The sequence below is a fragment of the Filicampus tigris genome, chromosome 13 (assembly GCF_054856515.1).
Source record: "Filicampus tigris isolate MCC_2025a chromosome 13, RoL_Ftig_1.0, whole genome shotgun sequence".
Classification (NCBI taxonomy): Eukaryota; Metazoa; Chordata; class Actinopteri; order Syngnathiformes; family Syngnathidae; genus Filicampus; species Filicampus tigris.
This window is the reverse complement of record NC_141229.1, coordinates 9,085,341-9,108,809: the sequence shown is the minus strand read 5'-3', so window position 1 is coordinate 9,108,809 and position 23,469 is coordinate 9,085,341. Positions and strand designations below refer to the sequence as shown.

The following is a 23,469-nucleotide window of genomic DNA, read 5'->3' as shown; positions in this document are numbered from 1 at the left end:
ATTTTGCTGCTTAACTCATATTCCACAAACACAATATTAATCAGAATGCCGTGTTTCAACTAGTGGGCCTGCTGGAAACATATTCTAGAAAAAAATCGAGAGAAAATCATTTCACTGTATTAGATTGGTGTGATTTACCGTTAACATTCTGCAATAGCTTTACTGTGTTTACATTTTTCTTGATAATCGGGTTTCAGTTGGACTGACCCAGTAATTTGATTATATGTGATGACATGCAAATATACTGACGCTTTGGTCTTGCTTTTATTCCTACTATAAAGAAGTAGAATATATATAATAAAGTATAATGAAGTGCCCTATTTTTTCGAGCCCAGTGCAACTCAAGCACAAAGTGCAGTTAAACTGTGCGTATGAGTGGAGTTGTGTTTCCTTTGGTATCTTCGCACACGTGCGCACTGCGCAGCTATAAAGAGGCATTTGTGCTGTTATGGGAGTGAACCCAGCCGGCTTCTGTCCGCTCATTCCCTTTAAAGTGGACCTCAGACAGCCCATTTCTCGGTATTGATGGGGAAACGGAGCAGTATTGTAAAGTTTGACAAATATCTAGTGTTCCCATCTTTGTGCCTAGTCTTGTATTCGTTATTTTGGCCGCTGTGAAGTGGACACTTAGAGATGGACTTCCATCTTCGATCATGCGTCCGTGTGTGCAAACAGCTCATAGTTGTGCCAAGGTCAGGAAGTGCTTTTAAAAATAGATTCAATATTATTGATAATAATTTGTTCAACTAGTTGATCCCGACAATAATTCAGACGGTTCGATGGACGTTGTTGTCATATTTATGAATGAAATATGATACATATTTATATATGATACATCCACCACACGTCCGTGAAGCTCAGAATCCACCAAAATCGTTTTACACCACCTGCACCACAACTTAGACCTACTTTTACCTGGTCTAAGGTCTAGTCTCTAGTGCATCTTTTCACTAGTGGATAGAAACATGGATTTAGGCACTGGGTTAGCATCTTAAATCTCTAAATGTTTAAATCAATCCAGAGAACAGAGATTGTGAGTTATCTGGTCCAACATCAAGGACTGCTGAAATCATAACTGTTCTTTTGTATATTTAGACAAAAAAGACTCACTGTAAAATCTTGTAGACGTTCCAAAATTGTTATAAAGAGGCACTAATTCAACATAGAGTAATTAAATATATTCCTATTATAAAGTACCATGCCTTGTCATTACGTAGAGTAAATAGCCGTGTGATGTATCACTTAAACTATTCCAGATAGAGAGCTTTTGTATCTCTGTGTGGCTTTGTGTCAATCCGCACGTATGACTGAGGATAATGGACTAAAGCTGCTTATGAAAACAAAACAGCTGCTTATGAGTGATGGACTGGGAACTAACTGCTGCTGTTGTTCCAACTCATCCTTTCACCTCTCAGACACCATGTGCAGATTTGAATCAGGCCTTTCTTTGACCACAGAGCCAACGTGGGCGTTTTTTGGATACAAAAATAATCCTCATGTGTGTACATTGCACAAATACACTTTTATCCTGGTGCCTTTTTAATTGTGGTGTTGCGACAGGTTGACAATTAAGACATTTGGTGGATTTGGATGGCTTTAAGAGAGTTGCCGGGAAAGATGAGAGGTCAAGAAGGATCTCACAGTACACACATATGTAGAAAACTGCACTGCCCGCCGTGGTCGATGCTTTTAATTGTAGCACAAACCAACGCAAAAATAAGACCGCTTCATTGGCATTCTTTACTGAGATAAGAATTCCTCTTTTAACTTCAGCAGTTTACACATAAGCTGTGGTTTGCGGGTGGGTTGGGGGGAAAAGGGCTAAATGTTGACGCGCTTGTAAGACTTTAACCCCTTGTGAGACTGCACTAACCTCAGGATTCCCTGCTTGAATGAAGTGCTTTGTTCGCAAAGAAGCGTCACATTATACACTGCTAAAAAGGACACCTTTCACTGGAATACAGTAAAAGAATTCATGAGCTTTCATTTTCGATTTTATTGTATGATAATACAATAATCCCACTGCACTACTGTGCACATATATATTTTATTTCTTTCTACTCCAGGAATTGCAGTTGAAGTCCATAGTGCACTGTGGAGAACAATTATCCTACTGTGTAGCTATCTTACTCATTACTCATGATCGTATTCCTAGCCTGTTTATGACCTGTACACAAATGTAGAAATAAACACTCATTCACAATTGCGTAATTTCCCGCAGCACCCCCGATGATCTCTGACGGCACACTTTTGTGCTAAGAGCCCTGGGTGGGGAAGCGCTGCTATATATTATTTAGTGATAGCCTATGCAATTTCGGTTAGACACAATCTGTATTTCGCTGCCTTGTACTTGTCACGTGTAACGACAATCTAATCTAATGTTTTAGACCAAAAAACATTACAAAACATCATTATAAATGAATATATTGTACCTACACAAACATGAATTATCGCTGCTTGCTTTAATGACGTTAACAGTGTCTGTCACTCAAGATAAATCAAACACCTTTCTCTTTTATCCGTGATGGACAAATTAGTAACGCATTGACACTGTGCAATTTGTTTGTGATTTTATCCTATGTCCCCGACAGGTTGTGACAACAACCATTGACCTTTTGGAACAAGTCAAAAACAAATATGACAAATGAGTTGAGCTAGTGTGTGTGTGTGTGTACTCACACAAATCCATAGGGGCAGGTCTTGGTGCAGGTCAAAGGTCGGCACCTGGGCACGGGGATGCTGCACTCACACACCTCGCAGCCAAAGTCGTCCCTCTCGTATCCCATGGGGCATTGAAGGGAACAATATTTTCCCAGGTCAGGGCAGGAGTCATCTGAAAGAGTTGAAAGGTAGGTCAGCAGATTACAGGCTCAAGTCATCCATCAGAGGCGCAGGCAGCGGTTACTAAGGGGCCGCTCGCAGGCTACATTCTTGGGACGGAGTTGGTCGCCGCGGACACAGACAAGGTGGGATGTATATCAACCAGTTGACACAGCTGTCAAAGCCAAATATCTCATTATCCCATAGACATCTCGAACATAAGAACGTTTACAAATACAGATTTGTATTTACTCATATTGCAAGACCCGCAGCGTGAAAGCGTGCATCTATACGACAACAATAGTGAAAAAAACATTTTGATAATGATGTCAAGCATTCCTAATTCCGTACAATGATAACTTCCAGAGGTTGTGACGGACTGACTGATGGACTTAACTGACGGACTGACCAACTGACAATCAGAATTCGGTTCGTCGCGAAAAATGACGGACGGGTACAGGGGCGTTACCAGAGGCGGGGCAGGGTGATCAGTGCCCACCCGCTGACACACTCTGCCCACCCAAAGAAAACTGGACGTAGTTCTGATGAATGCGAAATAAAAAATCAAAATCAAATCAACTTTTATTTCTTAAGACCAAATCACAACAACAGTTATCTCAATGAAGGAGAAAACAGAACACATTTTAAGGTGCAATAGCCCTACGCTGGATTTCGACCTACTTGAGCATTGTAGCACTTTTTTGCCCACCCAGGTAAGACTAATGGCCACCCACACCTGGCATCCTGGTAACACCACTGGAACATGAGTGACGACTATCAAAATTGGGTAAAATGCCAAGCTCTGATCACTTCACTTAAGAGTTTAACTGGTTACGTGTACAAACATGTAACACCATTTACTTATAAAATCATGTTTGCCCATTGAAATAAAATGAAATGCCATTAATCCATGCGAGCCCCCCGAAAAAAAGTCATGTGTTTTAATAAAGAAAATGCACGGTATTGCATTGAAAACGTGATGAAAAATAGCAGAATCTAAAGAAAGTGTCATTACGGTACGTACTGTAGTATTAATGTGTTGTTAGGATGTCACAAGTGGATGTTAAGTGTATGAAAATTCTTGATCTGCACAAATTTGATGAAAGCATGTCACCAAGATGTTATTAAGACACATGGAAAGTGTTTGAAATCGTGAAAACATGCGCACAGTCTCTTTTAAGGCCTATTTTTCACATGTTAACAATTTCTGGCCCCAAAAGGCCACTTCATGGTCATGTCACTCCCTTAATCTGTTATTACATACTGTAAATCAACATGATTGAGAATTTCCATGATACTTAAACCAATTTTGTCCAACATAAGCGACTGAAGCAACTTACTATTAAGACACTGGCAGAGCAGACATCCGTTGATGTCTTGATAGAAGCCATAAGGACAGTCGTTCGCAGAAAGGCTGCAGTTTTCCAGAGGAGGACACAGCATGGGGCTGACAGTTTCATAGGAAGGTTCTGGAGAAAGAAAATTGAGATGGATGAAAGAAACAATTACAATAGATTTTCAGACTTCCATTACTTGTATTAGAGTGCTGCCTGTGGTGTTTTTTTTCAGTACCAACTTGAAATCACGACCTATACATAGTACTCTTACTTTCAAGGAAAAAAAGAATAATTGTAGATAAATACAGAGCAATTACTCCGGAGGGCCACATAGTGAGAGGTAGGTCGGGGTTGAGATGAGAGCAAAGAGACAAAAACACACATACAGTGTTGTGAAGTCCCGTCAAACCGCTCCTGCCACGCTCAAGTGGGAGGAACAGCGCAATGAGCTGTAACTAATTATGCTCACACACAAAAAAGGGGTCCGCTCCATGCAGCCCTCCTGTTTTTCAAGTGCTCTATGATGTGCCTCACACACAGGTGGGTCTCATTTTGGCGGGCAAGAGCAATAAAAGGGACACAAAGAACCCCGCAGCTTGAAGAATGCTCTGCGGCCTCCGCTTTAATGAGCCCATGCCGACATTGCCTCGGGAGTACAACTGCAGGGTTACAGGAGCCTCCAACACATGCGCCACTTGATAAAGTCTTTCGCCATATCTATGCAGGGTTCGATGATGATAAAAACTAGAGAAAGACTGATATGCTTTTTTCAGGGCCGATGCTGATACCGAGTAGTTGAGGAGGCCGATATTCATTTTCAGTGAAAAGAAAAATATTGGCATCACAATCTAAAGAAAATTTACTCTTAATTTTGTTGTAACATCTTTAAGCATGTTTATTAAACAATGTTTCAGGTTTGCATATTGGTGATTTAAAAAAAATCATTATTATAAGAAATTGTTGAGTATAAATCTCTGTTATAAAATTCTAACAAAAAGTTCAGGGAGCACCCAGGATTGTCAGCATGTCTTAAAGCCAAGTCAACCCAAACATATTTTTTTCAAGAATATGTTCCCAGCAGGCGCACTAGTTGAAATATGGCATTCTGATTAATTTTGCGTTTGTGGAATATAGGTTAAGCAGCAAAATGCACTCGTTTTTAGCCATCTCTGGGGGCCGAAAACAGGTGAGCCGTGATTGGTCGTTGTGAGCGGTTGTGATGTCATTTTCAGTTGACAGAAGACAAAATGGCCGCCCCCAGAGATGGCAAAAAAACGAGTGGATTAACACTTATTCCACAAACGCAGTATTTATCAGAATGCCCTGTTTCAACTAGTGGGCTTGCATAGAACATATTCTGGGAAAAAAATGGTTTTTTTGACTTCCTCTTTAAAAAGGATAAAGAAAAACTTAATTAATAACTCTACGTAGTTATCTACAGTAAATGAAAATTTCAAAATGACAGAAATGTTAAACTTTCGCATATCTTTGTTTTGATTTCCACAGTTTTAAATTGATTTATAATCGTCCAGCAGAGTTTTAAAAAAGACAGATGCCGATATTCATCAATTTGGCAAATATCGGTGCTGATAATCGGCCCGGCCGATAATCGGTCTGTCCCTAATAAAAAGCCATTTCACTCTGTGTACCTTCACAGAAGGGGCAACACTCTCCGGGTATCTTGACGGGATTCTGGCAGCTTTGCTTGCAGGCCATGGCCGTGCAGTGCGGCTCGCCATCCACGCACTGGCAGAAGGTGCAGTCGTCCTCTTTCCACTGCTCCTCGTGCGCTCGCAGCTTGTTGTTCACCCAGCAACTGGCCTTTGTGCTGTCCACTGACAGTAACTCCACATCTGGGAAGGAAGCAAGGGGAGACACGTTGAAAAGGGCAGCAAAGAAAAAAAAAAAAAAAAAAACTCAGTCAGATTTATGCGGTGGTTTGCTTTGGCGACCTTGGAGTGAGATTAAAACCAATGCCTCGGTCGCATGTGCGTTGTGTGCCCCTTACTGTAAGTAGGAGCCGGGAATATGATACTCCAAGGGGGAGCTAATAAGAAGAGGAAACTGGCCAGACACCAAGAGCTATGAAGAAGACGCTGTTGGATTTGGATGACTTAGGTTCCTGACTTATGAATGGATTTAACTTGAATGAGGCCTTGGAATGTGGCTGTTTCATCATGCGTCCCCGACATCGCTTCAACTTGATGGGGGGAACAGTCTTAAATGCTCGGCTGAAAGCTAGGATGGCGAAGGTCAGTCATAATTTGACTATAAAGCAAAAAGAAGTAAAGATGTATAGCCCAAAAGGTCTTTATGAGGAGGTTTTGTGACAGTCCGAGACCTTTCTGCTGTAAGATTGACACGACGTATTGTGAATTAAAAATCTTTGCTTTTGTTACACAATTTGTTGGCACCACAAAACGGTTACAACCGTAAAGCTCTATCAAGACCCGTCCATTACTTCCAGCTCCTCCACTTCTTTTCCACCAAACATTTCTTCAATGGATGACCCAATACATAGTCATTCCATTTTCAGAGCTGTATTGCAACACTCACTCTGGGTTTGTTAATTTCCCTCGTTGGCAACTTTCTACCGCGCATACAGTCCAGAGCAGGCGACCCGCTCCAGCTGCAGTCGCTGAATTAGGCGTGAAAGAAACTTAATAGTATAAGTTATAGGTCAGTAAATGACAAAGCCATTCAAGTTAAACTTGTTGGAGGTTAGGCATGTTAAACTTTGATGACCCCTCTACTCGTGTTCCATTTTTACACAGCTCATAATCCTACTTTATGTAACTCTATGCCCTTGCTACTGTTTGCAAAATGATGATTTGCGCAAAGTGATCTTTCCAAATCATCAAATTGATCTATTAAGAAATATTATGACAGAATTTTACCCGCAGTTCCTGCCAGCCAGCGCTCTGCCGTGTGCAATTCTAGATGACCGACTACTTTTTTTTTTTTGAAGAAAGTAATTTATCTAAAGCCAGCATTTGATATTTCTTTCAAGACTGAACTTCATCTAGGAGGTTATGATTTTCATGTTTGTGTATTCTCTCTAAAAACCTACCGATGCAGACAGGGCAGCACTCGCCCTCAGGAATGTAAAAATTCTCACAGTCCAGCTCAGCACACTCTGCCTTGGAGCAGAAGGAGATTCCTCCCCGGCACTGGCACAGCCAGCAAGGGTCCATGCGGTACACTTCACCATCAGAGAACTCCTTTCCCTTGTGGACACACTTAGGAGAAACTAAAGAGAAAAAAAAAAAGAAAACCGTAATTAACCTTAAAAAGCCCCTAAATCGACAATCAGGCAGTACTGGAGTTTGTCTGGGTGAAAATGTTCATCGCCCGCGCAGTACACAAAATATGATTGTCCTCTGTTGGCATTCGTCGAAAGCAACTGGCAAAGAGGGACACAATGATGGCTGAGGTTAACCATGTGGGTTGGTGCGCGTTAGAGAATGAAGCAAAGGCGACGCGGAGAACTTTCCCAGAGACCCGTCGAGCATTGAAAGAGTGTCAGCCGCTTGCTGCACAGAGCAAAAGAAAACAGAAGTGGTTGTGAGGTTTTGGCAGAAAGTGGGCTTGTGCGCTGGTGGCAGGTGAAGTCAATCAATCCGCACGCCTACAACATAACATTTCTTCTTTGTTACACACGAATCATACGAATCGCATGCCGTAAAGAAGTATCAGTTCCACACCGAGCTGGTGGTGATGAAAAGTTGGGTGACTCACCATTGCATGATCTGAAATGAACGCACAGCAACCAACCGCCATCAGCGACAGATGATGCATGTGATAAAAGACCATTTGCAGTCACAGAGGCTTAACCCAACGACTTGAATTGAACGAAACTAAACTATACTGTGCGGCACGGTGGGCCACTGGTTAGCACGTCCGCCTCACAGTTCAGCGTAACCCAAAGCTGATGTACATGGGATGCAGGAGACGTGCCGACCTAATTGTCAATCCTCGCCAGGCCTACCACAAACAAACAGAATCATTAGTAACTTCTGTAAGCCGCCTGGTTTGTTCTTCTCCATCTAATCACACACACACACACACACACACAGTTCTTTCCGGCTAACAATGGCACAACGCTGAAAACAGGTGGAAGATGGTGTCACTGCAGCCCGTAGACCCGGACAAACCCACAGCCAAGTGGGACAAACCCTGAGCCAAGTGGGCAATGGAAAAATGTGAGTCATTCCAACAGTGGATACAATGTGACAATGAGAGCATGTTGTGTTTAATTCTAGTCTCTGACATAGCCTTGGCCCCCTGAGGTTTCTTGTCAGTACTTGAGGACCTTTTGTAAACTTTTTCCACCGTTATTTACAGTAAAACCCCCTTCTCGTTTTGCATGATATGCAACAACATTACACCGAGGCTGGAATAAAGACGACAATGGAGGAAAAATTAGGGCTATTATTTAGATAGATCTGGACAGGGATGACCGGTGACGGCGGGTCTTGGTGCCTGTCCTCGTCAATGTCCCCGTCTATTGAACTCTGCGTCACCAAGCTCAGGCATGCATGGCTAACAGACAGTAAGGGCTGCACAAAAGGCATCAAGCCTTACACCCAAAGAGCAGCAGACACTTGTTATCAAAACACTGATCCCACGGCCCCCGCGGCTGCCATTCAGCCCCCGCCAGCCTGCCGGACTCGATTACCCTCCCGACTGGCAGAATGAAGCACATAAAAAGCATTCCCATCAATGAACTGTTGAACCTTTTCCCTCTGGACGTGTGACCAGACAGAAACCCTTTGACACTGCACTTCTGTTGAACAAATTCATAGGCTAAGCACTTTTCTGGTCACCGGGCTTGTTAAGTCCATTAATTCCAGGACATGGCATCCATTTATACATGTGGAAGGACCAGAATGGGAATTTGTTCTGTTGGTAAAACAGTGAATATTTGTCGAGGGCGCAGAGTAAACAGAGCACTCGCACAGGTCCCCTCCCAGCCTCATTGGCGCTCTTGAGGCCTGACACATAAAACGGGATTTGGGACTTCAATTCTAGTTTCCAACAGTCTTGTGATGCTGGGCTGCTACAAGGCTTTCAAAAAAACAAGAATAAAAAAATAAATTAAAAAAAGCAAAAAACAAAAGTAAAACTGCACAAACAGCAGGAAAGTCTCTGAGGGAGCAACCCAAGACATTCAGTGTATTTTCTGGATGAGCGTAATATCAAAACTGTTAATGGTCTACAGAGGGAATTGCTTGACTCATTCATCTTTGTCAGCTCTGTTTAGGTGGCTAAAAGACTGATTACAGAACTTTCAGTTTAGAGCCTGACATCATAAGAGTTGTGTTGCGCGACTTTTATTTATTCTCCTCAGGCTCTGAGATCATATTCTTGCTCTTGCTGAGCATTTTTAACAATTCATTGGCTCGCTACACCAGCTCCAGCCAAAGGTTTGGCTTGCATGCCATTAATCTAAAATCTAATATTTCCAATCACTTATTGGATTATAGACATAGGATAGGATTGTCATTCAAATTTAGAGAAACATGCGTACAGTATATAATCATGAACATCACAGTTGCCAGCATTCCTTCCGGTCTTGTATATCACTTGAATACACTGTTACTGTTTTTATGTTTTCCTATTGAAAACTTCTTTTACTTCAGAGGTTCCAATGTATATTTTTTTTTTTGGGGGGGGGATAAATCCCTATCTACTTTAAACAGCAACTGTGTGTCCTTTTGGCCAGCGGGGGTTAGAAGGAGCATGAGGGAATAATTGCCTAGAAGATGGAGATGAATCTCTCACCTCCTGCGCCGTAACCACAACCCTCAGTGGGAGAGCAGTCAGAAAAGTTTGTGTAATGTGCAGTTGGGTGGAATCACCTTTGTGGCACTCAAAGACATCACAGCAGTCTCCAGGCTGACCACCGGCCTTGCTGAGTGGCACAGCACGCTGTCCGCTTGGGCAGTTGGGCCGGCGGCAGGCCCCAAAGTCGCAGGTGCACTGGGGTGGAATAGAGGGGCAGCAACCGGCGGGAGGCGTGTAACCCTTGGTCAAGACTGAGCCTTTTGGGCATGACGACACCTGGAGAGCAGGACAGGTAACGCCGGCACACCTTAGCTCATCTGAAACGGACACACATGAAGACACAGGAGGGTGTAAGCATGCATGGTTCATATGAAGCACACGTACACATTAAATATTTGTCACCTGGAAAATAAACATGTCAATAATTGGGATAGACCGATTATCGGCCGGGCCGAGTAGCGGTGAGGATATTCAGTATTTTGACGTTTTTTAAGAATCTGGTGGTCGATAATAAATCAATTCAAAACAGTGTTAACTTCAAGGAAGTATTTATTTAAATTTAAAGTGAACTTTATGAGATTCTACTGACCCTGGGAACATCTTTTGTTTTCAATTCAATACAATATCTCTTTTTGTTAGAATTTTACCACAAAGATGACCACATTGGCAAACATTTATAATAATATATATATTTTTAAATCAACGTTATGCAAATCTGAAAAAATGTTCAATAAACATACCCTCAAAGGCAAATAAACGAAGTTCAGAGTTATATATTTTTTATTTTGACATCAATATTTTCCTTTTTTTGTGAAAATGAATATCCGCTCCAAATATCGGCCTCCTTGACTACTAATAATCGGTATCGGTATTGGCCTTGAAAAAAAACATATCGGTCTATCTCTAGTCATTAACTACAGTCCAAGATCTTGTTAGATTAGGACTCTTTGGGACATAAATGTCTCGAGCTAGGCCGTTGTGCGACTTTTTTCCCGGCTCTGCATCTTCCTTACTAGTTGAAGCCAGTTAAGACTGTGGAGTCACGCATTGCCACATGTGCTAGGCAGAGCCACACTCCTGTGCGGGGACAGCCAAAGCAGTATAAGAATAGGAACCATGTTGGACAGAGTAGACCTTCTGCATCTGGCAGAAAAAGGCCCCACGCCGTGTGTTGATCTTTCTGGCGTCCATTAAAAAGTTCAGCTGTGATTATACAGTCTTCTGGTAGCTCCTGCTAGCATAGAGGGAATTAAAAATACAGCAGAGCAGCAGAGGTTGGCGGGGAAACCTTTCAATCTTAATAGATTTTGGTTTGGTATATTTCATCCAGTCACTGATGGTGTAGTGGTACATCCGCCTGGTGCAGGCAGTGTTTGGTTCGGTGATGGTGAGAATGTGAGAGTGAATGGTTTCTGTCTCTTTATGTTCCCTGCGACTGACTGGCGACCAGTCCTGGGTGTTGGCAATCGTTGGACCAAAGGCAGCTGAAATAGGCTCCAGCTCCCCGCGATCCTGAACAGACTAATATACAGTAGAATGGTAGGCTAGTATATATTATATAGTATATAGTATATAGAAGGGTAGTATCCAGTAGAGCAGTGATCAGGATCGTTATCAGGCTTCTCAAGAGCTTGCTGATGAGCTGATCATTTTAACAGGTGTGTTACAGCAGGGAGAGATTGAAAACCTGCAGGACAGGTGCTCTCGAGGACCCGAGTTGGTGACCCCTGCAGTAGAGGATAGATGGATGGATGGAAGAGTATTCATCCAGATCCACAATTCATTCAGTATCCAAACAAAGAAACTCTTAAAGGATCCTATACACACACTTACAACAAGATCCGATGAGATTTGACAGAGCTAACAATTGATTTGTACAATTTGGCCAAGGATGCTAGGCCTTTTTATTAAGAAAAATCCAGATTCATTCGTCACTATGGACAGAAAGTTGGAGACCAATTAATAAACGTATGACCAGATAAACCCACTCTGATCAAATGGCAAAGGAAGGAACACAAGAGCCTAATGTGAGCTTACATGAATCAATATAAATGTGTGTGTGTGTGTTGACTCCCACACACCTCTCAGTCAGGCGACTTACAAAGGCGCTATTCCCATTACGGCTAAAAACCAAAGTTCACACCGCCATCCAATACAAACCCAACACACAGTCATTAGATCCCCCACTTCAGTCTGTGACAGCTTTACGGCGTCCTGTCAGGGAAATGAGCGCGCTACTTTAGACGTGACAAGGGTAGGCCCTCTCATACCCCGTCAAAGGGGTCTCGGATCCCACCCAACATGACTGGCCTGGATCACAATCCAAACAGCTCCTCAACAGAGCTTTTCTTCTTCTCCGTGCTCCGCTTCACTTGGCATGTGTTGGTCTATACATTCTCCAGAGCCAACATAATAGCTCTGATACCCCTTGTTAAGAGGGAGGTGGGTGCAGGGCCACTGCAAATCTGGGCAAAGGGGCTGGAAAGGGTGTATTTTGGAGGCTGTTCAGGAAAAGAAAAGTGGAAGGCCTCTCTGTACCAACATTGTTCGAGAACAGAATCTACCTTACCGAGATTGGATTACCCCAACGAGAGGGACATCACATCTATTCTGGTTCTCAGTAATGTTATACAACACTGGCAGAGGCTGGGATTGGGAGCACAGACTCATGTTCTGTCCTTTAATTGTCAATCGCTTCATGAAGCAATTTCACAGATCCGTTCCTGTACATACAGGATGTAAACACTTTGCACGTTGAAAGGAAATGTGAAATAGCAGCTATAGAGCAGAGACGATGGATGAAGAGAATCCAATAATTGCTCATTTAAATCATTACTTTGTAAAGACTGGAGTGTGTCAGTAGACGGTGGCATTAAAATCCAGATTGGCGGGTGGCAGCATGGCTCAGGGGTAGAGTTGTCGTCTCCCGACCCACAGGATGTTGGTTCGATCCCCCACCCTCGTGACCATGTTGAAGTGTCCTTGAGCAAAATACTGAAGCGACAGTTGCTCCTGATGGTGCATCATCAGTAGGTGAATGTGAAATCAGTGTGAAGTGCTTTGAGTGCCTTAGTAGGTGGAAAAGCGACAGTATACAGCTTGTGGGAGGGAGGTTAAATCCTTCACGCTGACTTTGTGTGAATTTTGCTTGTATTTTCAGTTCTTGATGAGCTTCTCAAACTGGAGCTTGCTCCATCTGTCGGCTCATTGGTGCAACATGACTCCATCTGAGGACATGTCTCATCGCTGATATTTAAAGAACTATGAGAGAGGCCCTCTGAACTTTGCCAACAAAATAGGGCAACAGAATGGGATAGTGAGAAAATTTCCAGCCCGGAACCCTGATGACCTGGAACCGAGAACCATAGCTGCCAGAGTCTATCCCCGATCATTCCAACCTTAAATTAACATGGTCCAGCCTAAAGGTCTGCTCATACTGCATTTATGGAGCTTTTTCTAAATTTGGCACAGCCATGTCAACTGCTGTATTAAAAATGGTGAGGGGGGGTACTGAAAGATGAAATTGAAGATTGGAAAAACACTTTTTTTTTTTTGCCTTTGATAAATACAGCAGTTGCGTGATTTATCTTTACTGTACCATTTATTCAGGCAGCATGGGAAAGGGAGAACTGCCACAAAGCTCTCATTGAAAGGAGTCATAGAAATTCAGGAGAAAGCCCTGTATGCAATGATTTTTGGCCTTATTCCTACGGTGGGGTTAAATAAATGTCTTGGACACTGTGATTTGGATTCCCTACAATGAGGTCTAAGTCGGTCTGCCACACATCGTTTCAAAACTGGTTTTGCATATGAAAACCTCACGTGGCACTAAATCATAGAAAACGCTTTGGAATGATCTCGTTCTGCACTGAAAAACACTTTCGATCTATTGTACGTCTCCAAGAGAATGCTGATTACGCTTTCACGCTGATAATAGCTGGGGTTGGAGTGCACTGGGAATAGCAGCTGTCAGACACACTATTGTCATTCAAATGGCCAGAATAAATAGACTCCATTTGCAAAACCGTCCGTCCCTCGCACGTCTAATTAATATAATTTTCTGCCTGGCACATTTTCAAGCACAATAGAGGATGGGAAAAGTCAACAAATGGATTTTGTGCTGTTTGTGTTCTCTCACTGAGCATGTATGGCTCTAATTAGAACCATTTTCTTGTATTATAATAGTGGCCATACTCCAGTTTGCACAGACACAAAAGGCCTGATTTGGTATGCTTGATTAAGCGTCTCAGCCGAAATCACATTTTGTGCCTTTGTTCAACACCATAGTGGCAAAGAAGAATAGAAAACATTACGGCTGAACCTAAGATTCAGAAAGTAAAAATAAACCTGTCCTCCACTCACAGGCATGCCGAAAGATATCTGAAGCTGGTCTTGAAGTAGCTAGGATAAGAACATTGCGCCATTACCACAGAATGAGCTCTTTTGTCAACAATGCGTATTTCGGGCAGCTCACTGAAGAAAGAAAAACATCTCCTTTCTAAATGTTTTTTTTTTCTTCACTCCAAATCAGGGCACAAGGCAAGCAGTCTTTCCCCAAACCAGAGCGCTTCAGCCAGGCAGAGGAGACTTGTGTTGACAGCCTCCGTTTACTCATGGAAAAAAGGGCACAATGCGAGTTCTGTTCACCAACTGACTTTGGAAGCAAGTCAGCAGAGAACAACACTGTCTCAGTGCAGCTGCCCTCCGTGAATTTCTGGTCTCTCCTAAGGTTCTATAAAGTTGCTCCACAATGGGGACACATCAGGCCGTCTCTAGTGTAAAACTGTGGGGGGGGGGGGGGGGCTTGCTGGCTTCATGCCCAACTAGAAGTTACAGCTGGGAGATTTGGCATTGTTTTCTGTGTGTGTGAGCAAGTGTGAGGCCCACAAGGCAGGATGCTTTGAGAGGAAATTGAGATCATGGCCAGAAGCTTGTGGATATGATAGTCTGTCCATCACCTGCCGACAGGCCTCACTACACATTATTTGGAGATTATAATCTTCAGAACTACTACACCTGTGATGGTCAGGTTTGACCGGGCTAAAGGAGAGGTCAATTTTCTTAACGCTTGTTTGAATTCTTTTGACTCGAGATGAAACGGTTTAGAGTTTACCAACAAACCATGATAGCATTTCAAACGGTTAAGAGTCCCCTTTTAAATTGTACCGATCTTAGTGTTGCTCTCATATTTAGCATCCTTGAGAGAAGTACTGTAGCAGTTTTCTGGCTTCTACCATACGGAAACAAAACAGAAAAAGAAGAGGATGCCCTTTAATAAGACAAAAAGACTGCACTTAAATTTTTATTTTTTAAAATGTCTATTGTTGGGCAACACGATGGAGTAGTTTCACACCTGCCTTACAGTCGAGATGTTCTGAGTTTGAATCTCACCTCAGGCTTTCCTTTGCGGACTTTGCATGTTCTTCCTGTGCTTGCGTGAATTTTCTCCACTTTTCCTGCCTTCCTCCCAAATTTCAAAAACATGCAGGTTAGGTTATTTGAAGACTGGAAATACTCTAGGTATTAACGTGAGAGTGAAAGACCGGTTGTTAGTATGTGCCCTGCGAAGATAATGAGGACAAGCTGTATTGAAAATTGCAGTTACACTTTGCATTTCCACGTTGAGCTACAGTATAACAGCAAGCTTGACTTTCTTCGTACATTATGAATTTTTGATCGAGCTGTCTATATTGCTTATCATTGTTTGATTGTGAAGGTGGATGTAATGTCACTTGTGGCCAGTGAGTGTAACGCTAATGCTCCACATCATAATAAATATGAAATATATAACGGTTAGGGTATTAAATCTGAATAACAAACTGGAAAACCCACATGGGATTATATCAGTGTGTGTTGTTGCTTTTGGGTGTATATTTTCTCATACTGCTATCTGTGAGAGACTGATAAGGCTCTATTATTATATGCAGTCAATTGTATGGCTCCTCTAAACAATGTATGTTTTTGTTTATAGTTATATTTATATCAGCGAGAAAAAGGAGGGGAATTCCTCCCAAATAGCAGTCAGAGGCCTGAGCAGGAATTGCATATAATGACCCAACACCACCCATCCAAGCGACGGGCCTGACAGAAAAAACGAATCAAACTGTTTGGCTTCACTCGTGATTTCCTATCTTGCAGTGTCTCCCTGCACCACCCCTTCTCCTTGCACTCATCATGTCCTCTGTAGTCCGGGACGTAAGGGAGTGTCTGCTCACCATGTGGCCTTGGATGAAATGTTTGCCGGCACATTACATCAGCAATTTGCAACCCAATGGAGATCAAGGTTGCATTGAAAATACAGTAAAAGAGGTAACAAGGTCACTGAGCGCTGGCGGCAGCATGGTTGCAGTGTTCGGACGCAATGACCAGATCTTTTGATTTCGATACTGCAATTTCAATGCAGCAACCAGCCATTTTAAGCACGTTTGTTTTATTGTTAATTTAGGCGGAGTGGGCCCTGCTCTGGCTGCCAGTCAATTGCACAGCAGAATGAGTGACAGACCAAACAAAGTGGTGGAAAGTGGAGAAAGTGAGCCTTCCTCGGTTGACTAATTTGTCTGGCCAGTTCCTTTGCATTCCTTCGTCTTTGGTTCTGTTGATCTGAATACCATGTTTGTCGAACAATAATCATTAGGATGGAGTTATCTCGAGTAATCAATCAAGGCAATAACTAACTTAATGCAGAATTTAGGATTTTTTTTTTTTGCTCCAAAAACAATCATGCATTTAGCCACTATGAGAGTTCACAAGAGTGTGCAAGCCGACTTTCAACCATGACGTACTGGTGTGGCTGTAACAGGAAGTACCTCTTGATGGCAGACAAAGGAAAATGTCTGGCTGGGGCGCAGCAACTAGACTAGATAATTATCACACACAGACACGTGCACAAACACAGACGTTCAAATGCACACATACCGTCGACTATACGACAATATGTAGCTGCAAGGAAGCACATTTGCCTCTTAATGAGAGGCCATAAAAGTGTGTGCGGGGGTCTGTATGTGTGTGTGTGTGTGTGTTGAAAGCTGCTGAAAAATGTTGTTTACCCTTTTCACTGGTGTGAGTTGAAACTGTCATCAGTTGGGCTTTGGGATGAAAGTTCTTTCATTGTCACAACAGGTTTTAATGATGGTGCTTTTGATGAACATGACTTCCTGGGGGAACACATAACCACTCTGAACTATGAGTCACCAAATAAAAGTTTGTTTCGTCTTTACTCAAAGTCTCCGCTCTACTCCATAGCCAATGCCCAGTTGTAAACTGACATTTCAATATTTTCAAGTGGAAATAACTTTACCTCTTCTAGTCACACAGCAAAATATTCCCGTTTTGTGCCGCTGACGAGGCCTGGTTAAAGGCAAAAGTTAGTGTTGATCGCTTTCTTTTTGTTTGTTGGTTAGTCAGGATTACGCAAAAACTGATTCCCACAGAACCTTGTGGCGGGGTGGCCCATGTGTCTTTTGTGTTTGTGTGTGGCATCACGCCGAAAGCCGTTCATTGCCATCTACTGCCTCGAGATATCAGAGCTCACGCAGATCATTGCAGAAACGATGTGGTTGGACATAAATACAGAAAGCTCCTCTCTGACTTTACTATACTGCACTTTTCTCTGCTATGAAACGGTGTCACGGTGTGCATTTTAATACTGAGCGATGCAGAAGAACGGTACAGATCCACTGTTGCGCCTGTTGCCGGTTCAAGCTGAAGGTTACCTGCGGCCTCCTGGCACTGGCTGCGGTTGATGTAGGCAAAGTGGTGGCTGCAGCTCTGAGACTCGCACAAGCAGCCGCCAGTGGTCAGGTTACATCCGGAGAACACGCAGGCTGGGTTGGACGGTCCCACATATTTCTGTCTGTGTCTTTCCTGGGGCTCTTGGTTCTGACCCTCTGGATGGACCCCAGCCACGGAGGAGCACAACAGTCATCGATGAGTCACACAAAGCAGAAGTCTTAACGTGCGTGTCATCACTACGATATCTAAGTCGAGTTAGTCACATCCGAGCAACATCTGTTGAGGATTAGGACCTCGGAGGCTTTTATGGCTCTGTTTTGAAAACGATTTAACTGTGAAATGGGAGGCGGTGACTCACCTGAATGGGCCTTCATGCAGGTCTCCTGGTCTGGGTAGGTGAAAGATCCCAGGCAGGTGTGTCTGGCGTCACAAACGCACTGACCTCCTTCTCTGTCGCAGCCCGTCATCAAGGGGCATCGCTCGTCTTCCAGGCCGGCCTCCGGATTGTCTGGAAGCACTGCAGAGGAGAGCGGGGCGGGAAAAGGATGAGGATACAAACCAAGAGCTTGTTACTTGAGCTAATTGCACGCTCCATCAATTTTCACTTTTTGATTCGAAATTTGTGATTTTGGGGGGGAAATCAAATAAGTTCTCATTATGTATTTTTTCTGAGAGTTTACTAGAGATTGTAAGTTGCAACCCTTTACAGCTCAACAGTTACTGAAGTGGCAAGTATAATTCTAGGTTGCCCTTCCTCTTCTCCCCTTGTTGTGCCATGCCACTCCAACCGTTGAACCCATTCTCTTGCTTTTGTTCCACAGCATGGGGTACTCCCAGCGAGTAAATCCCTTCTGCTTCCTAGAAACACCTCCTCTGTACCAAGGCCACTTGCACCAAATTCATTACAGCAGATACCGTTCGTTTGCTAGGCACGCCTCTTCCACCGAGATGCCTCTTTGAGGCTAAGCCACACTTGGACCAGTCTTCACAATAGCGTAGAGGGGATGATGGAGGGATGAGCCACATTGATGAATAAGCGACAAAAACTGCCGGATTAGAGAGGGCCCTCGCATACACATTAGCCAGTGTTCCTTTCCGATGAATGCATGACTAAACACTACCGCATACAGCAAATCACCCTTCTTCATAGTTGTCAAAGATCAGCAAGAACGGCAACAGAGTAAACAGGATGAGACAAAGTGTGATACTTTCCCAAGCATGTGGCTCCCATGCCTCATTAAAACCACGATGAAGCACGATTTCAGCTTATTCTAACTCTCTGGCTTTCTTCTCCAAAAAGATGGAATGATGTATTTTGTTCTGGAATTTTCAACTGAAATCGCCTTCAATACTATTAATCCTTTTTATTCTTGGTTGTAGTTCTAATGGAGTTTTCTGAAATAGCTGGAAAGACATTCAATCCAATTGATTGGCTTTTTGAATTAGAATGAAAAATGTCTCAAATAACTTGTGACTATGAAGGCAAGCATATTTGAAAGTTCTTTCCCCAGATTCCGGATAGTTGTGTCAAAGATTCCCGAGTGACGACAGATGCTAACCAACCTTGAACCGTGAGCGACTGAACGAGGAGGCGATGTTACCTTTATTTAACCTGAGTTGGTCTGCGCTGCTAATAGCTCTCCCAGGCAGCCAGTAAAAGAAGTCTTTTCAATGAACCAAAACACAAAACATTCCCTCTGATTTCCTTTCACCTTCAAATGATCCTCGTCTCAACATTTTTTCCATCCCAAGCTTTTCCAGTCACCAACGCGAGGCGTTTTCTTACGAAACGGTCGGCACAAAGGTGCCCGTCTGTATTGGGGGGTGTTGTTTCATGGCACTGAGAGAAGGGTAGAGGGAGTCCAAACAGTCAATGAACGACTGGACATTGTTTATTCCAAAGCCTGCCTGACCACAGTCTAGTCGGACCTGCTTATCTGGGATCTGGCCTGGCATGACTCTGGCCAAGGCCCGTGGCTTCATCCCAGGGGGGATCCCTCTCTCAGCCACTCAGTCTGCTTGTCTTGGCATCCACAATCGGGATGAGAAAGCTGACCTCTAGAGGCCCTCTGGCTGATAGGGAGCTAAAAAGGAAGTCTTTGAAACATTAGATAATACCAGAGGAAGGGAGAAGGAAAGGCATGTGAAGGGGGGCAGTGGACATAGTGTCCAAGCAAGGCATTCTAGTACAACCTATACAAAGTTGGGGAAAGGAAATGTAGGAGGGCAAACGCTTTGACTCGAGAATATCCAAACAAATCGTTTTAGCAGTGAAGACTGGATGATTTTCACCTGCCTGACAGGCAGATCACAGATAAGTCAAGAGGTCCCGATGACTATCCTTTGAAGCATGTCGTTGTATACTCAAGACACGGCATGCAAACGGAAGGGGCTGCATTTCTTTCGCATATCTTGCATATTTTGTCTGCGCTCTATGTAGACAATTTATCTGAAGTGCTATTTTCTTTTACAAGCAACATTTTTCTCAGGCTAATGCCATCATTTCTGTTTATTATCCCTTCAGAAATCATGTAATTAAGCACTTACCCGCTCATTTTTAACATATTTCAATGGCGGTATCCTCTTTAACAGGAGGATCTTGTATTCGAACACGTCAAGATGATGTACTGTAAGATAGCCGATAAAAAGGACAACCTAGTCAAGGAAACATGCAAGGCGTCACACCTGCACTGTAACATTTTTGCTGACACATTGTGACCACCCAGACTGCTGGCCAGAAAAGTAGGGGATCAGAAAGTGGAAACATTTACCCCCTACTGCTGATTACAGGTCTAATCACTTTAAGACCTTTGGAGCTTGAGGAGGGAAATCTGGGATCAGTCTTCAGCAGCCTGCCTACTATGGCCCCTGAAAACTTATTGGGAGGTGTTGATTTACCCCCTCTAGCTACATGCATGCGTGTGTGACTTGAGGGTCAGCAGCATGCTCCAAGAAGCCTGGAGCCACAAGACCAGAGCCACGACTCAATCAGAGGAGACATTAGGTCTCGTGGCCTTACCAGAGCTACTCATTTGAAGACAAAGTGCCCTCCAAACACCAGCCTAGCAAGAGTATGAGGCACAATCAAGAGCCGTGTCCCCAGGGATGGCCTGGGGGTTGAGACCCCTGCTAATTCTTAAAACCTTGACTTCGACCACCCTTACGGAGGGACAATTGAGAGGCTGGGTCAAGGGAAGCAGACACACACTGAGAGCTGTCAGTCCTCTTCGATCCTCCCCACAGGGCTGGACAGAGTGCAGGTGGAGGAGGGTCTGGTTGCTTGTTCCTCAGCGGAAAGCCATTGCTACTTTGTTTGTTGTGGATGCGGAGGAACCTGACACTCCACGCATTGCTTTGAAGTGCACAAAGTTACACAAACATCACCGAGAATGAGCAGCACATCCCGCAAGTAATGCATCTTGGCAATAGAGCAAATGCTCCAACTTTCAAAACGCTCCCATGTACAGTTACTCTCATCCCAATTGACAACCTTGCGTGTTTTTCAACGTCAAGACTTGCCAAGGCTTTAGCGCATGTAATTCAATTTGCCAAACATATTGTCATGCTCTGCACTAGAGTGACTCAAGCCTCAAGAAAAGAAAGAGCAATAGAACCTGGAAAGTCTGCTGGCAGTGAAGTGCCCTTTCGAGACGTGGCGCGGCTCCAAACAGACAGCGGGCACACACTCATAGTTACTACTGCCAGGACTGGACTGGCTGATCCAAATATTGTAGCGCACCCACTTGAGGCACAACTGTCACAAAATGAGTACGGCATGAGTTCATTTCTGCGTCATCTGCCTAATTATTGAACTCCAGCCCGCGTTTACCTTTTTTCATGGCCAAATAGGTACTGAATGATGAAACAATTTGTGCCTATTATCTCAGTGACAAGGTGTTGTACAATGACAAGTACAATCGTGTACTTTGCGTCTCCTTTCGTCCCTCAAGGTTCGATTCATATTAGACGTAGGGGTAATTGAACTTCAACGTAAATGTACACATAAACTGTCTAGGGTACACAAGCACCACTTGAGACTTAATCATGAACTTTTGCCCATTTCATTTCAATCTACACTAACACACCCTGTACAGTATAACTAACAACTGTATTCCAATATACCGGTAACTGTTTGTTACAGTATCAATGAAATGAGTAGCATGAGGTCAGTGCCACAGGGAAATTGTACCCCACAAGGCAGAATGATGCACTTTTCTAATGTAATACACAGGGTTCACTTTCTGTGTAAACTAATAGAACCAAGATGACTCATAATTATACTTTAAGGTCACTTTTGACAGGGGAATAAAACGTACAGGTACTGTATTCTACGTTGTTAAAGTCAAATGTCACGGGTGCAAAAGTGAACGGCTATTCATGGTAAGCCTACCCCAAAGGTACCCCTGTTCTATTTCTCTCAGTGTCATGCCGTCAAACAAATACTGTCTACAAATCCCAAGCCAAACAAATGAACATACGAAAACATGCAGGTTCCGCTCACTTTTACAAACCCCGACTTCAGGGATGACGGCACCTCCAGTCGAGTTGACAGAGGCGCATGTCAGCCCCAGGGAACAGTAGCCGAGGATCCAGTCCGCCCCCCCGCACGGCTCCCACTCCAGGCGGGCACAGTGATCGCAGCACCCGCAAGGATCCTTGGCCATGGTCCGACCACCATCGCAGCCTTGTGTCGCCTTGGCGGGGCATGTCCGGTCATGGCACGGCGTGCACTCGTGAGCCTTGAGCACCCGAACCAAGCAGAACACCATCAACAGCAAAACGGACCTCCTGAGTAACATCTTGTGGAGGGGGGAAAGGGGGGCCGGGGGAGAAAAAGTGAACCAAAAATAATCTCGTGTTGTCAAGTTTGTCAAATGATGAAGCAGCCACGGCGAGCACCAAAAGAAAAAGTTACTGTGAGATCCAACGTCTTCCCTCACCGCCACACTTGAGTGGCACCTCGATCCAAATGAAAACGGTTCTACGACTGCAATGTAAACTCGCGTCCCCGGAGGCTCATGTGATGAAACACGTGTAGGAATCCTAAAGCTCGCCTCGGACCTGCTGCTGCTTGCCGCTTGCTGCCTGCTGACAGCCTCAACACGAGGACGCAAACTGAAACCCAAATTGATACAACAGGCATTTAGAAATTAGCGGTGCACCCCTCCCCCTGACTGACACCGGTACCGACCAGTCACATGGAGCTAAAGGGAAGGGAGGACCGCGGCTCATGAACCGCGTGTTTATTGCGCAATGATGCTACACTGAAAACTTTCAATGAACTCATGAAATGAGAAATGAACAGAAGTGGCAAAAGTAGTCACACGCTGTAATTAAGTGCAAGTACAGTTACTTGAGTAAAGAAAATACTTGGGAGCAATAGAAGGGTTTTTACACCTTTACTCAAGTCAAAATAAAAAAGTACACTGAAATATAATGAATCATTTGTCTTAGATAAACCGTAAACATGTTTTTTTTTTTTAGTTCTACTGTCAGTATAAAATGCATATTTTGCCACGAAAAACTTGTTTGTTCACTAAATAGTTTACCTCTTGTATTAACTCTTATTCGTACAAAGAAAACAAACACTGGATTTATGCTAATGATAACTACAACAACAACAACATCACTGATGTGTGTGTGTGTTTTCATTAGACTGAGAATCATGTTGTTGCCAGCGTGGTTTTCAGCTTCTCACAAGACAACACAACACCCACAAATTATTTCTGGAGCTGACAAATTCTAAAATAAAGCTATCTATGGGGAATATCTTGCTTCTCTGAATCTGCTGCAT

At 43.6% G+C, this 23,469-nt stretch overlaps 1 protein-coding gene across 1 annotated transcript in view; it reads right to left on the bottom strand.

The window, feature by feature from the left end:
- The window catches only part of LOC147137469 (cysteine-rich motor neuron 1 protein), a 35,397-nt gene extending 12,596 nt beyond the window's left edge, over positions 1–22,801 (bottom strand). The window contains exons 1-8 of the mRNA XM_086049997.1: positions 22,177–22,801; positions 18,034–18,192; positions 17,657–17,830; positions 10,019–10,261; positions 7,228–7,407; positions 5,807–6,010; positions 4,161–4,289; positions 2,680–2,833 (exon numbers count right to left, since the gene is read on the bottom strand). Coding sequence (XP_085906123.1) covers positions 2,680–2,833; positions 4,161–4,289; positions 5,807–6,010; positions 7,228–7,407; positions 10,019–10,261; positions 17,657–17,830; positions 18,034–18,192; positions 22,177–22,474 — 1,541 coding nt within the window. The 5' untranslated portion in view covers positions 22,475–22,801. The remainder of the gene's footprint in view (positions 1–2,679; positions 2,834–4,160; positions 4,290–5,806; positions 6,011–7,227; positions 7,408–10,018; positions 10,262–17,656; positions 17,831–18,033; positions 18,193–22,176) is intronic.
- Positions 22,802–23,469: the final 668 nt, after the last annotated feature.